Genomic DNA, 16,866 nt, shown 5'->3' with positions numbered 1-16,866 from the left:
GACATGCCATGGAAGAAGCAGAGGATGGGCAGTTAGTAGTAATCATCCTCTCCCTTGAGGACTGCTTCCACAAATTCCCCGTCTTGAGAAGATGACTACTAACAACCCACTTTGGAAGTGAACAGTAAAGTTTAGGAAAGATACTGGCGCTAGCATTTTATGCTGGCATAAGCCTCTCATTTGGCCCCTGACTACATTTCTGACTTGGACATCACCCAGAGTAATTTTTACCTCATAGCCTCATGTCCAATGGTACTGATCAAACAACTTGGGCACAGAAATGAAATCAAAATTTATTGCATGTGGGCACTTTCTGAGCAGAGAAGAAAACACAGGAGTTATGAGCTCCATGAGGTCAACAATTGGCCAAGAAAGGGAAAGTGAATGTGAAAATAGACAGGAAAGGAGAAAAACAGGAAAAGTGCATGGTGAGTATGTGAATACTGTTTTGCATGCTGGACTTGAGAGCTGGGTGTACCTAGGTTTCACTTAAGGCACAGTGAAGCACAGCTGACTTGTCCTTGATCTCAAGAGACATTGAGCTGAGCTGCTCAGAAAGCCTGTATTTGTTTTTCATTCAGGTCAGGTATTTAGGGAAGCGAAGAAATGTCTCAACAGCAATGAAAACTTCCTTGAGAAGTTGCTCTGGAATGAAAAACTTCATTCCAGAGCTGTTTTCACATTTGTGTTTGACATAACATATGTGCATAATTCTGGTGTCCTGAATCTAAATTAGATTGGTTTTAGTTTTCTGTTTTATGGGAAATTTAAAAATATGTGGGTTTTTTTTTTCTGATACAAATTTCCCTGTGCAAGTAATTGCATCTAGCTAGTCTTCATCAAGAGCATACGTTGCTCTTGCTAAAATCAATGAAAAATGAGATGTCAGTGAGACCAGTTCTTCAGTCTTACACATAATGTTTCACTGGATTGAAGACCAAGCCAATAACTCTATCCATCTCTATCCATCCAGTCACTCCTGCTCCAGCGCCTCCTGACTGAACATCTCTAGTGAACCATAGAACTGACCCTTATATTAGTGAAATTGCTTTCTAGCAAAATACATGCAATTTATACGAAGCTGATAAAGCATCTCTTAAGACACTGGTTAATAGATGTGGTTGGAGCTATTTTTCAAGTATTGATAATAGGGTGGAAAAAGGGTTTCAATTAACTGAGGTAGCAAGAATCATATGGATAGACATGTGCTCTTACACTCAAGTGCACAATTTCCACTGATTGATAAACCTAACACACCACTTGAGACCATATTCTAGTTACATCACTTCACCATTAAACTCTTCATTTACCCCCAAATGAATAGATTAACATTAAGTAAACTCTGCTGAAAAATTGTCCAATTCACTGAAGCTTTAATATAAATTTGTAACAGCCATGAAAAAATTACAGAATGTATCATTTGAAAATCATTATTTATAATGAACAAATCAAGATTTCTAGGCAGTAAATGTTTCAATGTATTTGTTAAATAAATTTACACAAATCTGCAAAGAACTACCTGCAGCACCTATATAACACAATATATATACACATATACACAATATACGCAATATATACACAACTACCTAGGTAAATACCAAAAAATTGTTCATGAATAAATTGTTCTATGAAGATTATCAACCACAATGTATTAGCAAATATATATTTACACTTTTTGCTTCTTCTTACATAAGCCTCAAGTAGTTTGGATTTTTCTCTTCTTTAAAATAAATAAGGAAAGCTATATGATTCTCTCAATCAAATCAGCATTTTACATCCTGAAAAAAAATGACTGTAAAGACATTTATGAAAGTCAGTGAAAATCTTATGATTAGCAGTGAAACCCTTGCTATCAAAAAATTTTAGGTACCGTGGGCCAAATTTTGAGGTACCTGGCATTGCTCTATGATCAGCAGATAGCTGAAACCTGCCTTACGAGATCTCTAAGAACTTGGGCTTCAATGCACAAAGTTTGACTGCAAGCACTGAAGGGCAATTGCTGCTTGTTTTTTGCTTTCAAAGGAAGATGCTTTTCCACCAAATCTGAACAGCAGCTGTCACCATCCATCCTTGGTGATTTTCTGGATACTTTAGGTCATTAATAGTATGACAAAACCAAGTTTTTTTTGTCGATATCTGTCAATCTATATACCTATCTAGATAACTATCTATCTGCTTCATCGTTTAAAAGCGTATCCCTTTATACATTTTTTTTTTATAACCACAGGTTGGTTGAAACTTATACAAATCAGAAGCAAGGCATTTAGGTACATTCAGTTACACTGTGCCAATAAAACATGGGTGTGATAACTGGTTGGGAAATCAAACTCTGAATTTAGTCATATTTATGGGAATCAAGGAGGCATTGCTTCAGTTGTGTCTCTCAGGTCTGCACATGATAGCTAAGATTTATTTTTCCTTGTGGCTTACATACAGCCTGCATAAACACTGAGCATACAATTTCAAACCTTATTGTTTTGTTATGGTTTTATTTCAGACTGCGGCCACCTCAAACCACTTCTGAGGGAAGACATAGTGGCAAATACGGACATTTTCCTACAGATGACAAGACAATGAAAGACAAATAACAGACATGATTTTGTCTGAGGAGCTGACTTCTTATATAGCCCATAAATCATTGTCTCCATTAGTGTGCAAGAACTTTTGTGAAGATGGTGCCATAGGCAGGCAGGATGAAGCAACAGAGAGGCTCTAAAAGTCCCAGTATTGCAGAAACTTGTTTTTAAAATGATTGATGTTTTCTTAATTTCAAGTATATCATTAGTTTCTTGAAAGGATGGAAATTGTTCTACTGACTGAAGTTATGTATTTCACCAGTCACCACAAAACTGTGGCCCTAAAATACAGTGATCTGTTCTGAATGGTTTTAATAAAATCTGTGCTACTACATGGGAAATAAAAGACTTTGTAGATTTGCAAGAGCATGAAAACAAGATTATAAAACAATCTTTCAGACCTCAAAGATATGATCTGCAGAAGTGCTTAGCATTGCCGAGTATTTGGGATCTTTCAAAATCAGGCCCGGAGCCTGAATAAGAATGTCACCACAAGACACTTTCATGCTATTTGCAGATTTTCTTTACAATACCTTCAGCTTTTGATTGTGCTAAAGCCTTAAAAGCAAATCAGAGAAAAGACTACCCTATTGTGTATTACAAAAGATACAGCTCGAAACAGTGTAACTGTGAGAGCTGTTTCCTAATGCACTCCTTCATATGACAATCAGTTTAGATCTTTTACTTTCTTTCTCAGCCAGTCTCAGTAATAAAGTACTTGAATCTAACTTCTGTTTTTTTGCTGTAATATATTGCTGTAAATGATCTTACCTATTTTGCTTCAATTACCTCATACTTTAGAATAATAGTTAGTATCACAGTGCTGTCATATGAGCCTGCTAAATTAGTTTACCCATTGTAGTTTAATATTTTTATGTATATGTATACATATACAAAAGAATTTTTTATATATTACTATTCTGGAAAGCCATGTTTTTATATAGATTGCTGTGGCTTATACTCAGCATTTACTCTGATGCTGTTTTTATAAGCATACCAGCTGTCACTGATGCTGTAGTATTTACTATAGGGCTAAGAATTAAAGTTGCAAAAGATTTATGATCTTGGAAAGCAAGCCGGGAACAGACAGATTTTGATTTTTTCTTGCTCCTAAACACCATTCAACATAAACGCCTATCTAAAAGGAATGAAAAGGACTGTTAGTTTTATACCATTGCCCCAAGTTGGCTCTAGGCTGCACTCATGTAGGAGGGTTAGATGAACGCTGTTAAGAACAGGATTTGACCCAATAGCTCTTTGTGGTTCTGATTTGACATACTTCATAAATTGCAATTGGTAACTTAATAAGATAAAGAGTTGAAGAGTTGAAGAGTTGAATATATTCTCAAGAGTGTCCTCTGCTTGTGGCTTTGCATTTCTTCATTCATTTCTCTGGAAAACCACTAGATGGTTCATCAAACGACTAAGCATGTTGAAGAAGGCACTACAGTTTAATGGGAGCTTTGAGGAAGAAGGTGTCCTCTGCTTTAAACAGCTGAAGATGAAGGGCTTTGGGGCTCTCTAGGCTTCTGCATTTCCTGGGCAGTCGCATGGGGTGGTGGCAAGGCCAGCAGTCCCTCCTGTGGCGTGGGGCAGCAGTGGTAGATGAGCTTCAGAGGTCGCTCCTGCTTGGCATGGCTTAGCCCTGCTGTCTCTGTAAAGAAATATATGGATACGCCGGTAGCAGTTACTCCAACATACAGAGGACTGCAATTCAGTTGCTTAAAGAGGCAACTGAGAGCATTTTAGAAACCCTGGGGTATTTTGCCTGATCTCCAGCTGCCATTGTGAAGGGCCAAGGTCTCCTAGATCACGTAAGGCAACTCTCTCTTTAGGGCATCTCAGGTGGCACTAGAAGCCTGTCTTTAGCAACTGAATCCTGATCTGCTCGATACTTGCACGGAAATGCAACTTGCTGTGAGCAGTACCTACTCACATTACGATTATTTCTCCTATGTTCAAAACATCAGCACAATTTACATCAAGGCTCAGTAGTAAATATTCTGCTGATACAGCTAAACGGAATACATGTTCCAGGATGACTTAGCTTTTAGAGATATGTTTTTGAATGCATCTGGTTCTCTTCAGGATGCAGAGTGGGGAAGCCAAAGATCAAGTGGCCAGAGAATGAAAGGGGGACAATATATAGGGAGCTTCCTGCATTCCATACGGAGGAAGACTCACAGGAAAAGGATGGTGAAAATTTGCTATGATAGACTGAGAGAAGAAGAAAGATGATACCAGGAATGGTAAACAAAGACAGGAAATAGCCTGCTGGTGGTGTTAGTTCTTGATTAGGAGCCCATTAAGTTTTGACTAGAGGGCTAAACCCAAGGAGACATTTTGTCAGCCCAAATGTGGAGAGAAAACAGAAAGACAATAGAGCAATTAGACTGAGGAAGAGAGAAGAAGTGCACAAACATATTGCCCCTATTACAATGACACGCAGTAAGAGCTTTGCAGCAATACTACCCAGTTGCCTCTAGACTAACTGAAAATGAGAAAATAAATCAAACTTTTTTTGACTGTCAAGGGCAAAAAGGGAACTGTTTCTTTTTCAGCCACTGGTAACCTGATAGCTTGCCAAAGCGTATTTCACATAAGGAAGTCTGTAAAGCAACATCTAAGTGTTCCTCATGATTAATATTCCTTATGATCTCCAGCCACCTAATCGCACACTGACCTCACTTCGGGTCACTGTGAGAAGGGATGGGCTGTGGGAGCAGGGTGGGCTACCAGGAGGTGCTGGTGAATGATGAAGCAGCTGGAGAGAAAACGAGAACCTCTGCAGACATGAATAAATAAATAGTGGCAAACCAAAGGCATTGACCTCAGGAATAATGCCACAGCTCCAGAGCTGCTCAGAAGCAGGACAAGCCGTTCCTCATGCCAGATGCACTCAGTGTAGGATATGTAATTTTTTCTCCAGTTTCATCCAAAAAGCTGTAACACAAAATGCAGTGCTATCCGGAGGCACAGAACCCCAGATCTGAAGGAATTCCCAGGGCGCGTTAACCAGGGCTTGAGCTGCCAGCTATGCTACACAATACAGGATATTCTGTATTACATGGTTAATTCTTGCTTTCCAAATGAAAAACACATGGTAGTTTTTTTTTTTTTTTTTTCCAGCAACTGTATGTTTTCCTGGATATTTAACGAACTGGACTGTAAGATCTAGAAAGGTATCCACCTCTCACAACCAGCTATATTGTGTGCAAGCAGTTGGTCTGGGCCAGGTATGTCAGACTTCCTGGCCCTTTAGAATTTCACATTAGAATTTGAAATTCTATAGAATTTCTCATTACATCAATGAGGTGAACTGGATCAGATACATGCAATGCTCATTCTCTTTGTGGTAGAGCTTCTCTGTGCATCCACTATTCGACAGCCTGGGACCATGCAGATCTCCAATCAACACTTTATCCAGGACATCTATTCTTAATATGGTTCTGATGAAAATTTTAGATGGAATTTTTAACCTAGATTCTTCTTTACAGAGCCTTTAAGTAAGGTTGCTTATAAGTAAATTCATTGCCAATCTGCTCTTTTTCCTCTTTTGAATCTTTTTCTTAGAATATGCTTTCAGCCATTAAAGTGTCCAATTCAAAGAAAATGGGCCCAGGCATTGGAATTACTCATAGTCCACCTAAAAAAAAAAAAAGAAAAAAAATGGAAAACCGAGCTAGTGAACTACATAGATTTTTGTTTCACCTTGAAGAATAAAAAAGGCTCTAATTCAGAAAAAAAAAACCTCTCTTTCCATTTTTTTATTTATGCAAATTATTCCCTGAATAAATAAATCTACATAATCTCACCTCCCTGCTAGACAACTTGCAGTAACATTTGCCAGGAGAAAGACAGGCTTTTCTGATACTAATGCATAAAACATGCTGAATAAAAAAAAAATTAAAACAAATCATATTGAGTAAATAGCTGCTGTGCAGCTCTGGAAAGAATAATAGAGGGACTGATGAGTTACTCAGGATTGTCTTGTTCAATCATTTCAAACATGCTACCAGTTAAGGATATATTTAAGTTAAGGTTTTAATAGAGACAAGCACAGTTGTATCCTGAACAGTTGCCATCCAAGGGGATTTTTTCCTCTAATTTCCATGGAACTGGAGTTTAGACCTCCTTGCTGAAGCACCCAGGAATGCGAGGCTGTTGGTCCTGGAAGACCCATCGATTCAGCATAGCTGGGTTACTGTGTAAGGGCTGTAGCTGGGGGCAGCAGCTCTCATGTTCTCTTTTGTGTATGTAAATAGTGCCTTCCTCAAATCGTGAGGAAAAATTCCTAGTCCCTTGGGTTCTCAGTAGATATGAAATACAGTCTTGCTGACCATCTAGATTGCTAGGAGCCCTGGGACTGCAACAAGCGAAAGATAAAATAAAAATCAGTGGCTGCACGTTGTAGATTTGCACGAGAAGATATTTTGGCAGCCTTTTCCCACTTTGACTGCACATGGTAGATGCTGGAGGGCAACATTTTCTCTTGGCATTCCACCTACAAACCATCGAACATTAAATGTATGTCTCCTGTAACCTTTGAAATACCTTTTCATACTCTTCTGGACTGCTGAATCCTTACACTCCTGTAAGGAGTGTAACACTCCTGTAACAAATTAAGTGACAGCAGTGTGGCTAGGTCCACCACCAGACTTCCATATTATAAAATGCACCACCTGGCTTTTGGATGCTGTGTTTCTCTGTGGAATTCAAAGAAGTTTCTTCCTAGAGGAGAAATGCGCAAAAGTTCCTTACAAGCTGCCTGGGGGCAGTAGGCCATGGGACATACAAGGCCTGAGTAGGAAGCTACTTAAAAGTGCCGTTAAGAAATGTTAAGAAAATGTGATTGTAGAGCCTATCTCTGCTAAGAAGCCAGTCACCAGACTGGCACTAAAGCCAGTGTTTTCTAGCAACTATCTGTGGGAGGATGTGTTCTCTACGTTTATCATATAGTCTAGTGATTAAGAGCATACATGTGGGACATGGGATGCTGCCCACATGAACCAGGTCCCAGGAGAAAGTCTCTTTGGTCTTTCGGCTTTACTGAGTAACACCAAAGACTGAGTGACTCTTCTATATGAATCTGCTCTACTTTGGTTAAAAGTAACTGAACGTATTTTGGAAGATGGAAAAAGACTGTCCCACATGTAAGCACCAAACATCCTGGTGGTTGCGACACTCGGTTTTGACACAAGGTCACATTCTGTCAAATTAGACATGGTGGAGATGTGAACGGCAGTGGGTTGCTCTGCCACGGGTGTTCTGTTCACAGGGTGCCTTTTCTTGCAAGACATAAGGGGCTCGCTCAGAGGCTGCACTGCAGCTGAGGTCCTTCTTCAGGCAACCCAGGACAGATGTACCTCAGTAAGAGAAACACGGCACGGCAGACACCTATGCCCTTGGACACCCTGCTGGCAAAGAGTTAAAGAGCCTGGGGAATTACAGGGATCCATTCATTTATCTGGAAGTAAGACTAGAAAGGTAATGTAAATTCCAGGCTTTAAAAACCCGTGGCATTCCCTTTAGCTGAATTTCAAGTTTTTTTATTTTTTAAATCCATTATTTTAAAGCAACCTAACAAGTTAAATAGATACACTTGAAATACTTTTTGTTCATATTTTCAAGCTCTTGCTTTCAATTATTTGGGCTAGAAACTTATTTTATCCTTCTTAAACAAGAGTTAAACTCCTCATTTAATCACAGAACTCCAGAAACCACAGCTTTAAAAGAACCTTGAACTATCTTGAGATTTATAATAAAAGCAGGAGAGTTTGACAATATAGACTTCTGTGACCACATATGATTAAATTTGGCTTACTGATGATATGGGAATGGTCAGCTCCACAGACGGGAACTGAAAGGGAGAATCTACTACCCAGATCTGAGACAGAATGTGGTCAGTCCCTATATAAATAAGACATTGTTTCAGGAGTCCTTGATTTTTCCCCATTTCCCTGTGCAGCGGCTGGCCATATCCCCTAGGGAAGAACAGATTCTCCTCTCTGTTGGCACTGCAAGACCGTTATCTTTTCCCCATACCAAATATGTAGGTACAGGCACCAAGAAAAGTTCAGGCTGCTTTTTGCTCTGATGCTGTTTGAAGCTCCTCATCCATAGCAGCTCCAAAGTCACATTCCTTCTTAAGTAACCTACACGCAGTTCAGCATCTTGATATTCCTTAATGATGTGCTGCAAAATTCATAATTTCGCTTTGGGTAATGTGAAAACAAGAGGGTTTGACTTTGGGCCTCAGCAATAGAATGATCACAGATATTTGCTAGCTTTTCATATGACAGGCCCCTCTCCATTTTATAACTTTATGTTCTACTCTTTGAATAGGGAAGGATATCTATTATTCCAAAATGCCTGCCTTTATAAAAAAATCCCAGTCGATTTATAACTAGACTCCACATATGGATTTATCAAGCTGGAGTTTTCATAATTTTTGAAATCATCGGTGTCAGACGGCCTTTCCATCCCATAAAAATAAAATGTGACTATTCAATTAGACCTTTCATCTGGCAGAAAGACTCATTTCCCACCGTGCCTTAACTGTGGCCACATGCCAGAGCCCGCTCGCAGGAGGCTGAACCTGAGCCCTCCATAAATTCCTGTACCAGTTTTTTGATCATTGTTTGCCTGACTTTAATTTAGGGCACAGTCTGAGCAGCTCGTTGTCTTGTGGATCAAACTCTCATGGTGAAAACCCTCTACCCAACCAGCCTGGCGAGTAGGAGCCACCATGGCACCCGCTGGCTCAGGGCTGCCCGTTCCAGATCCGCAGCAGGATCTAGCAGTAGGCCCAATCAATATCCTCCAGAATAGCTCATATTTCAAAAATAGAAATATCGAACTTCTGTTTTTCATGTAACAGTCCTGACGAATCATTTTAATCTCCCCCTCAAGCTGTTTGCTTGTTTCTTTTCACAAACATTAAATTTAAAGAATAGTAATTAGATTTAGGCTTTGAAAGAATATATTAAAATGCCAGAGGAGAATAAAAAAAGAAAAAAAGGATGTAGATTGGAAGCACAGAAGGCTGCTACACGATAAGTCCTGCCTGAAAATAAATCAATAATGAAAGAACATAAAGAAAACATATGTGGTCAGTATAGGAGGTGGCATGTCTAGCTTCATCTAATACTGCAGTAGACAGATTTATTTTGCCCGGTATTGAAAATGCAACCAACACTTTCCACATAAAATCTCTCTTTTCTTCCCTCTCCTTCGGCCGCAGTCGTCACCTCCACTAGCTCCTGGGGAATCCAGGCTTGCTCCAAGGTGGTAAATCCCACCCGCTGCCATGGGGATGGAGCTCACCAGATCCACGCCGTGGGGCACCCCAAATTCACCTATGGGAAGTCAGAGGGACACAGATACGCGCGTATATCGCATTATACATATACCATATGTATATGGTATATAATGTATATACATATGTTTAGATATTAAATACATAGAATATGCACAGAGAATATATGGAAAATATATGGGAGTAGGGTATAATATAAATATATAAAGAAAAAAAGGCTGATATATTTAATATAGGCCTGTTATATATATATCTACTGTGAAAGCGCAGGCCGGCCCGTAGGTCGGGGGCGGGGCCTGTCCCGGAGGCGGGGCCTGTGCGGGGCCGGCGGCGGCTCGCGCGCGCATGCGCGGTGCGTGCCGGCGCGCATCCCGTCAGGCTCCGCGGGGCGGCGGGGCGGCGGTGCCGGGCCGAGCATGTCGGAGAAGAAGCAGCCCGTGGACTTGGGGCTCCTGGAGGAGGACGACGAGTTCGAGGAGTTCCCGGCCGAAGGTACCGCCGCGGGGTGGGAGGAGCCGCGGCGCGGGGCGCTGCCTGCCGCGGCCTGGGTTGGGCCGAGCCGCCGCGCTGCTGCGTCATGGCGCGAGGCGACATGGAGGCCGCGGCCGCCCCTGCGCTCCCGGCCTGGCGGTGCCTGCCCCGCGCGCTGTCTGCAGCCGTCACGGCGCGAGGGGGCCGGCGCTGAGGGCGAGTCGAGCGAGCGGCACTGCCGCCGACCCGCGGTTCGGGCAGGTGTCACCTGTAAAACGCCCCCGGGGCGGTGCGGCCGCTTCCCCGTGTGCCCTGGCGTCTGGGCAGCGGCCTGCGCGGCGTGGGTGGAAGTCACGGGTTTCCCCGTGCTCTTTTCGATACGTGTCTGTTTCGTTGGGCCTTCTGGGCCTTAGGAGCCTAGAATCCCTCCACACCTGTGAAAATAGTGTTTTTACACATATATACACACACACACACACTTTGGCTGAGGAAGCTATTGAAATAGCTAAGCTGACTGCTAAAAGAAATTGAAATTACTTTTTTGGGGGGGGCAGAGAGGGTAGGTCTGCATATGTGTTTTCTGAACAGACAAATGGTGCTTCTCCTATGTAATGTACATGAAATGTTGGCTGTAAGCAGGAAGGAGATCCCAGAAGAGAGCTTGCTGCTGGATCCCAGCTCAGCCAGGATGCTGAATTGCTGGTGCGGAAGTTGCCCATAAGTTGCTCGCAAAGTGGGAGTGTTTTTCAATTCATTGTTTTCTGATTATTTGAGTCTTGGTATTAATCCCAGCTCATCTTAACATTTTGTGGCTTCCGAGTCTGTATTTTTTTGCACCGTCAACAGAGACCACTTTTGTTGTGTTTTTACCTTCATTCCTCTGCTGCCACTGTGAAAAAGAAACTATTTAGTTGAACGAAGCTAAAAATATCAGCAAAAATAATAAATGTCTTCAGAAACTGGAAGAACTAATAGTTACTGCCATCATCTTAAACGTAAAGCTGAAGGAACCACTCATTATGCTCAAAATGCTACCATATACTTCCAAACCAAGCAAAATAAAGTTAGTTTGAATCTTACCTGTACTACTAAAGCCAAGCATCCCTAGCTGAGATACTCAGCAAATTCCCTGAGCAGAGCAAGTCTTATCAAGTAATGACAACAATCAGGTTTTATTAATAGGTCTTCCAAGGATCCACAGCTACTGGAGAGGCCTGATTGGAACTTCCAGTGAGATAACAGTGTTGAGAGATTGCAAAGGGTTTTCAGGACACCTTTAATGGTTTTCTCCCTGTCTTAGGAAAGAATCATAATATTTGATCAAACCCTGGTTACATATTTGTGCTTTCACATCAAAACACAATCCTTTTGTGCAGAAAAAAAAATAAGAGTTTGCATTCTGTTATGCAGTTAGTCATATCCAAAGGAAATTAGATAATGCAGACTTATGCTAAGGATAAAAACACTGGGTTTGGGGAAGCATTCCTACTTAAGCTTGATTTGATAAACTGTTTCAAGAAAGGTTATAAGGATTTAAAGCAGATGTGTACTGTTTTTATGGCGTATTTTATTTGCAGTACAGCCTGACAGATTCAAGTATATGTGAATTGGTCACTTAAGAACTTCTTATATAGTCCTTTTTAGGCGTGTAAAAAGATTGAATTTCATTTTTTTTTAATCTGCTTTAGGAAGAATTTTTATTTTTTTCTAACAGCAAAATAGAACCGATCATTGCATTTTATTTTTTTTCCTTTGGGGGCCCAACTGTGGCAATTTTTTCAAAAGTGATTTTGTAGCTTTGGTTTGAAGCCATAATTCTTAATGGTAGGAGACTGTCAAATGTTCTTGATATTGTCAATGTGAGATAGTGCCTTTTGTTTTAGTTAATTTATGGACCTTTAACATAGCTGGAATAACAACTTCAGTATACAATTCTGGTGTAGACTGTAACATTCAGAAAGGGTATAGTCATGCAGCTCCAGCTGTGAGAACACAATAGAGGTTTTACTCTCACACGTTTCTCTCTCCTTGTCCCCCTTTCCCTCCCACAAGTAGAAAATTACCTTGGCCATTTTGAGTCTTCACTCTGTGATATTTGGAGTGTATTTCAGCAGTTTCTGCAACGGATCTTTTGTGACTGAAGCTGTTGCATTTGTTGTGCTGTATATTTGCCCTTACAGTCATTGGGATTTTTTGAGTCTGTCTGATCTGTTTATGAAGTTTGACGTTATGTTCATTTTAAACCATTTAGAGCTTTGACTTCTGTATCTTTGAAACCCAGATAAACAGCGTAAGCAATAAAGCTTATTTTCTTTGGAAAATATCATATAAATAACAAATCTTATTGCAGACAGTACTAAATTAAATTCCTTCCAATCAAACAACTAACAGTGACTAAATTCAGATAGTTCTTTTGTACTGCTTATTTTTCGCTTAAAACGTACTCCTTGGTCCTTTCCTTTGCTCTCTCTAGGACCATTAGGATTTGCATAGTCCTTCAATTCTTCCCTTTATATAATAAAATACACATATTCATTTGAGGAGGGAATTTTAATCTTACTGCCTTCTGTAGCTGTCTTTAATGGGTTACACATGGATTTTTCTATTCTGATAACTCATAAGTATTAGTGCTGTTGACTGTCAGTGTTAGAAAAGAGCCAAAAAATAATCGAAAGACCAACCCTATTTTTTTTTTTTTTTTTTTTTTACAAAGAAAGCTATTTGCAGTGAATTTGGTTTTAATCTTTTATTCTCTCTCTCTTTTTTTTTTTTTTCCTTTTTCCTTCCTCCCTTCCCCTACTAGTTCTGTCTGTTTTATGTTACTTTGGGCCTAAGTCATCAAAGCTCTCTCTGGATGGACAGCAGATGACTTACTGAATTTAAAAGTGTTTAGGAACAAGGAAGGAATAATGTAATCTTCTTACATATACTACTCAGCTAATAGATATGAAACATAAGGTCACAGTTGTCAATTATCTTTTCTGTCATGAAATCTTTTGTTGTTGGTTTAAAAGCTGGCTTTGTTTTTTATTACTTTTACATTCAAAGCACTGTACAAATTTCCAAGTGTGAGGCCTGCTGGTATCCTGGTGTCACAATACTGGAACAAAAGCAGAATATTGAGGAAATGGGGAGAACAGCATTAGAAAAACTTAGTGTCTATCACAGAAAGAGATTATATATTAATTATTATTTTAAAAAGGTGTTTAATGTCTTTACTTTGTAAGGAAACAGCTCTTACTGTATTGCAAACCCAGAACTGGTAGCAACTGCTGTTTCCAAATGCCTCTTTAAATTTACCTTTGATTCTCTATCACAGTTGTTCTAGGCACTGTAGATTATCAGTGTCTGATCTAAGTGGATTGAGGATATTTGTGTGTTTTGGTAAAAGTGTTTGTTATAATATTTAGTTTTTCAATTAAAAATAGAAATTGCACCGTTTTTAGCTTTTAGGATTAAGCTACTCAAGGTTGCTTTTTTAACATTCATTTAACACAGATTTTGTCCATTTGTATACAAAATTAATTTTCCTCATAAGTGAGTAATCCCGAAGGCCATAACATGAAGATTTTACCAAGTTGTGCTTTTATTATAAATCAAGAAATTATGGTGTGGGTTCTCATTTTTTGTGTGTGTGTTTTTTGTGTGTGTTTTTTTTGTTTGTTTTTGTTTTGTTCCTGCTGTGTGTTTGGGTCTTGCAAATACCTAAGCTCTTAAGCATAATGAAAGCTTTCTATAAAAGCAAGAAATTTTTTACTATCTGTAGCCTTTTTTTTTTTTTTTTTTTTAAACCCAAAGACTGAATGAATCTGTGAATATGACCTGATGTCAAAGCAATGCAGGATACAATATTTAGGCTTTTTTTTTTCCCCCTGTCTTTAGATTGGACGGGTTTAGATGAGGATGAAGATGCACATGTCTGGGAAGACAATTGGGATGACGACAATGTAGAAGATGATTTTTCCAATCAGTTAAGGTATTATTTTTTTAATCATTAACTTACTATTTTAGAAATTGAGCAAAATGGTTTTAAAAAAGTGTTTAAAAGGTTATATCTGAAAGTTTGAAATCTCATTAAAAAAAAAGAAGTAGAGCTCTGAAACAGAAATAGAAAAGCTCTACTTTGAGCTTTTCTATCTAAAGTCTTTCAGAACTGGATTTATGGGATTATGACCCAATTGTAAGCACTCATCAGAATTTACTCTTTTATAACTGCTAAGAGTGCTGAGATAACTGTCACCTCAGTAACATATTTGGGTGTTTGCAGTGTTTTGCACGTTAAACCTATACAAAAACCTCGGCAAATTGTGTCAAAGTTGATGCTTCTTCAGTTTGGTTGAATAAGTTCATTCCTAAGTAGCCTATGTGTGTGCTTTTGAGCTAATTCTGAAACATTTTAATGGCAAGAGGTCCAAAATTATCTTCTGTACTATAGAATCATAGAACCCTTAAGGTTGGAAGGGACCTTTAGAGATCATCTAGTCCAACTCCTCTGCACACGCAGGCTCGAATGGTATGCCAAGTGTTTTAGTGTAGATTATTTTTCTCATACCTTCAAACAGCTCTGCTGTTCTTCATCCAAATAGATAAGTGAACTCTGGCAAATCTGTCCAAATTAATGTTAAAGTTCCCTTGTTGTGTGCAGTGAGCATGTTGTTTGAGAGATACAATAGCAAAATAACTGTTAATAACATGCTTTAAAAAAGTGATAGTGATTTGAGTAGTTCTAATCCAGCTATTTAGTCTTCTCTGTCACTTGTAGTTTCACTTCATCCTTTTCTGATTCCAAATTATAGCTTAAGATGTTTCAAACATCAATACAGATTCTCTAATTCTCGTTTTATAATTAATCAATTTGTATGTTGCTTGCAAAACAAACTCTCTAACACAGCTTGCTTAAGCAGTCCCTGGGCTGACCTGCCATGTGGGACCTGGGGGAAAGTGACCCTTGAGTAGCAGACTGAGAAACAAAGTCTGTTGGTGTAGTTGTTTATTGTCAGATTGAAAAGTAATTCAATTAATAGTTTGAATTGTGATATTGAAAATGATCTTTATGCATAGGGAAACAGGAGCTTGAAAAGTACAGCGTGATACTTGATAATCATAGGCACTCTTGGCAAGCTTTTGGTAAATGTTTCTTAACTTTAGTGTTCTGGTGTCCATGTACTGATGTTAGAATGAAAGATTGCAGTGTTCCTGTTCTGCAGCCTGGTTGGGTTTCATCTTGCTTCTGGAAACTGGAGTTGTGCACTTTTGTAAACAAAAGTTTGTTTTTGCTTCTTGATTGCATTGAAAGAAACTTTTCTATTATGAGGCAATTTAGTAATCTCTCTTCAAAATTCTTATTAAGGTAATTTATTGCAGTTACAGAAAGAAAATGCTGCAGCCCTCCATTTTTTAAAATTCCGTCACTAAGTTTTTCAGCTCATGTGGAATATTTCTGGAGTTTTGAATTATTTTTTAATACTATCTAGATACCATCCACTATGACTAGGAGATACAGCAGGGTGTCGTTCTGGCTGGTGTGTAGAAGCCAAAATGGCCACAAACCAGGTTAACTTTTGCAGTTACACAAGTGCTGTCCTGGCCACAGCTGAGGTGGACAAAACACTTTAAAGCATCCTGTTCCCTTGAAGTTGTTTTGGTGGAAGATGGAGCTTGGCAAGATGCACATGCATTTAAATGCATCAAACATGAGCAAGTTTGTTGTGTTTAAGGAAACTCAGAATAACCAGCAGAAAACTTTTTTTTTTTTTTTCTGATGGATCTGGTCTTGCTGCTGACCCACAGATACTGCATGGCACCATAAACTTCTACTACAGGGTGACAGAGGACAGTAATCATGGTGAAAAACAAGTATTTGAATATTTTGCTTAGAGTTCACTTCTAGTCATCTAAGACTGACCAAACTAAGAACTGCAGATCAAGTGAGGCTAAAGTTACTGAAATTAATCAAAAGGCAGTTACCTGTTGTGTCTCAAATGATTGTGTATTATGCAGTGTATTTTATTTTTAAAACTACAAATATCTGGTAATACTGTGTTTCAATATGCTTTATCTTTTTTATACAGAGCTGAATTAGAAAAACATGGATACAAGATGGAAACCTCATAGTTTTTGCTAAATATGGAGTAGTTTAACATTGAACTGTGGATAGACTATATTGAGAAGAAGAAAAATGAAACAAGAAGAAACATTTAGTTCATTATCTGCTTGGATTTATTATTGTTTTGTATGAAAAATAAAATTTTTAATCTTCGCCTAGTTGTATGTTCAACCTCTGCTAAATTGGTAACTTTTTTGATTCCAGAATACTGTGACAATTTATCTTCTTGTCCATGATGCTACCAGTGATCTTTCAGTAGCTGATGCTACTGCACTGAAATCATGGGGAACCCAATGAGAATTATCAGAATGAAACCCTTGAGCTTCTTCTTTTGTTGGGCAGGTGGAGGTGTCAAAAGAAATAAAATACTTATGTATTCCAATTAAAATACAACA

General features: G+C 39.1%; 1 protein-coding gene across 1 annotated transcript; it reads left to right on the top strand.

Moving 5' to 3' along the window:
* The first annotated feature begins 10,223 nt into the window (after positions 1-10,223).
* On the top strand, positions 10,224-16,629 carry SEM1 (SEM1 26S proteasome subunit). Its single transcript, XM_088533456.1, has 3 exons — positions 10,224-10,386; positions 14,248-14,341; positions 16,437-16,629. The coding sequence occupies exons 1-3, from the start codon at positions 10,311-10,313 to the stop codon at positions 16,477-16,479; spliced, it is 213 nt and encodes a 70-aa protein (XP_088389582.1). The 5' UTR covers positions 10,224-10,310; the 3' UTR covers positions 16,480-16,629.
* Positions 16,630-16,866: the final 237 nt, after the last annotated feature.

Source organism: Tinamus guttatus, unplaced genomic scaffold (genome assembly GCF_059628265.1).
Source record: "Tinamus guttatus ecotype Peru unplaced genomic scaffold, ASM5962826v1 Tinamus_guttatus_pri_ptg000503l, whole genome shotgun sequence".
Lineage (NCBI taxonomy): Eukaryota > Metazoa > Chordata > Aves > Tinamiformes > Tinamidae > Tinamus > Tinamus guttatus.
The sequence above is the reverse complement of the archived record's forward strand: the minus strand, read 5'-3'. Positions and strand labels throughout refer to the sequence as shown.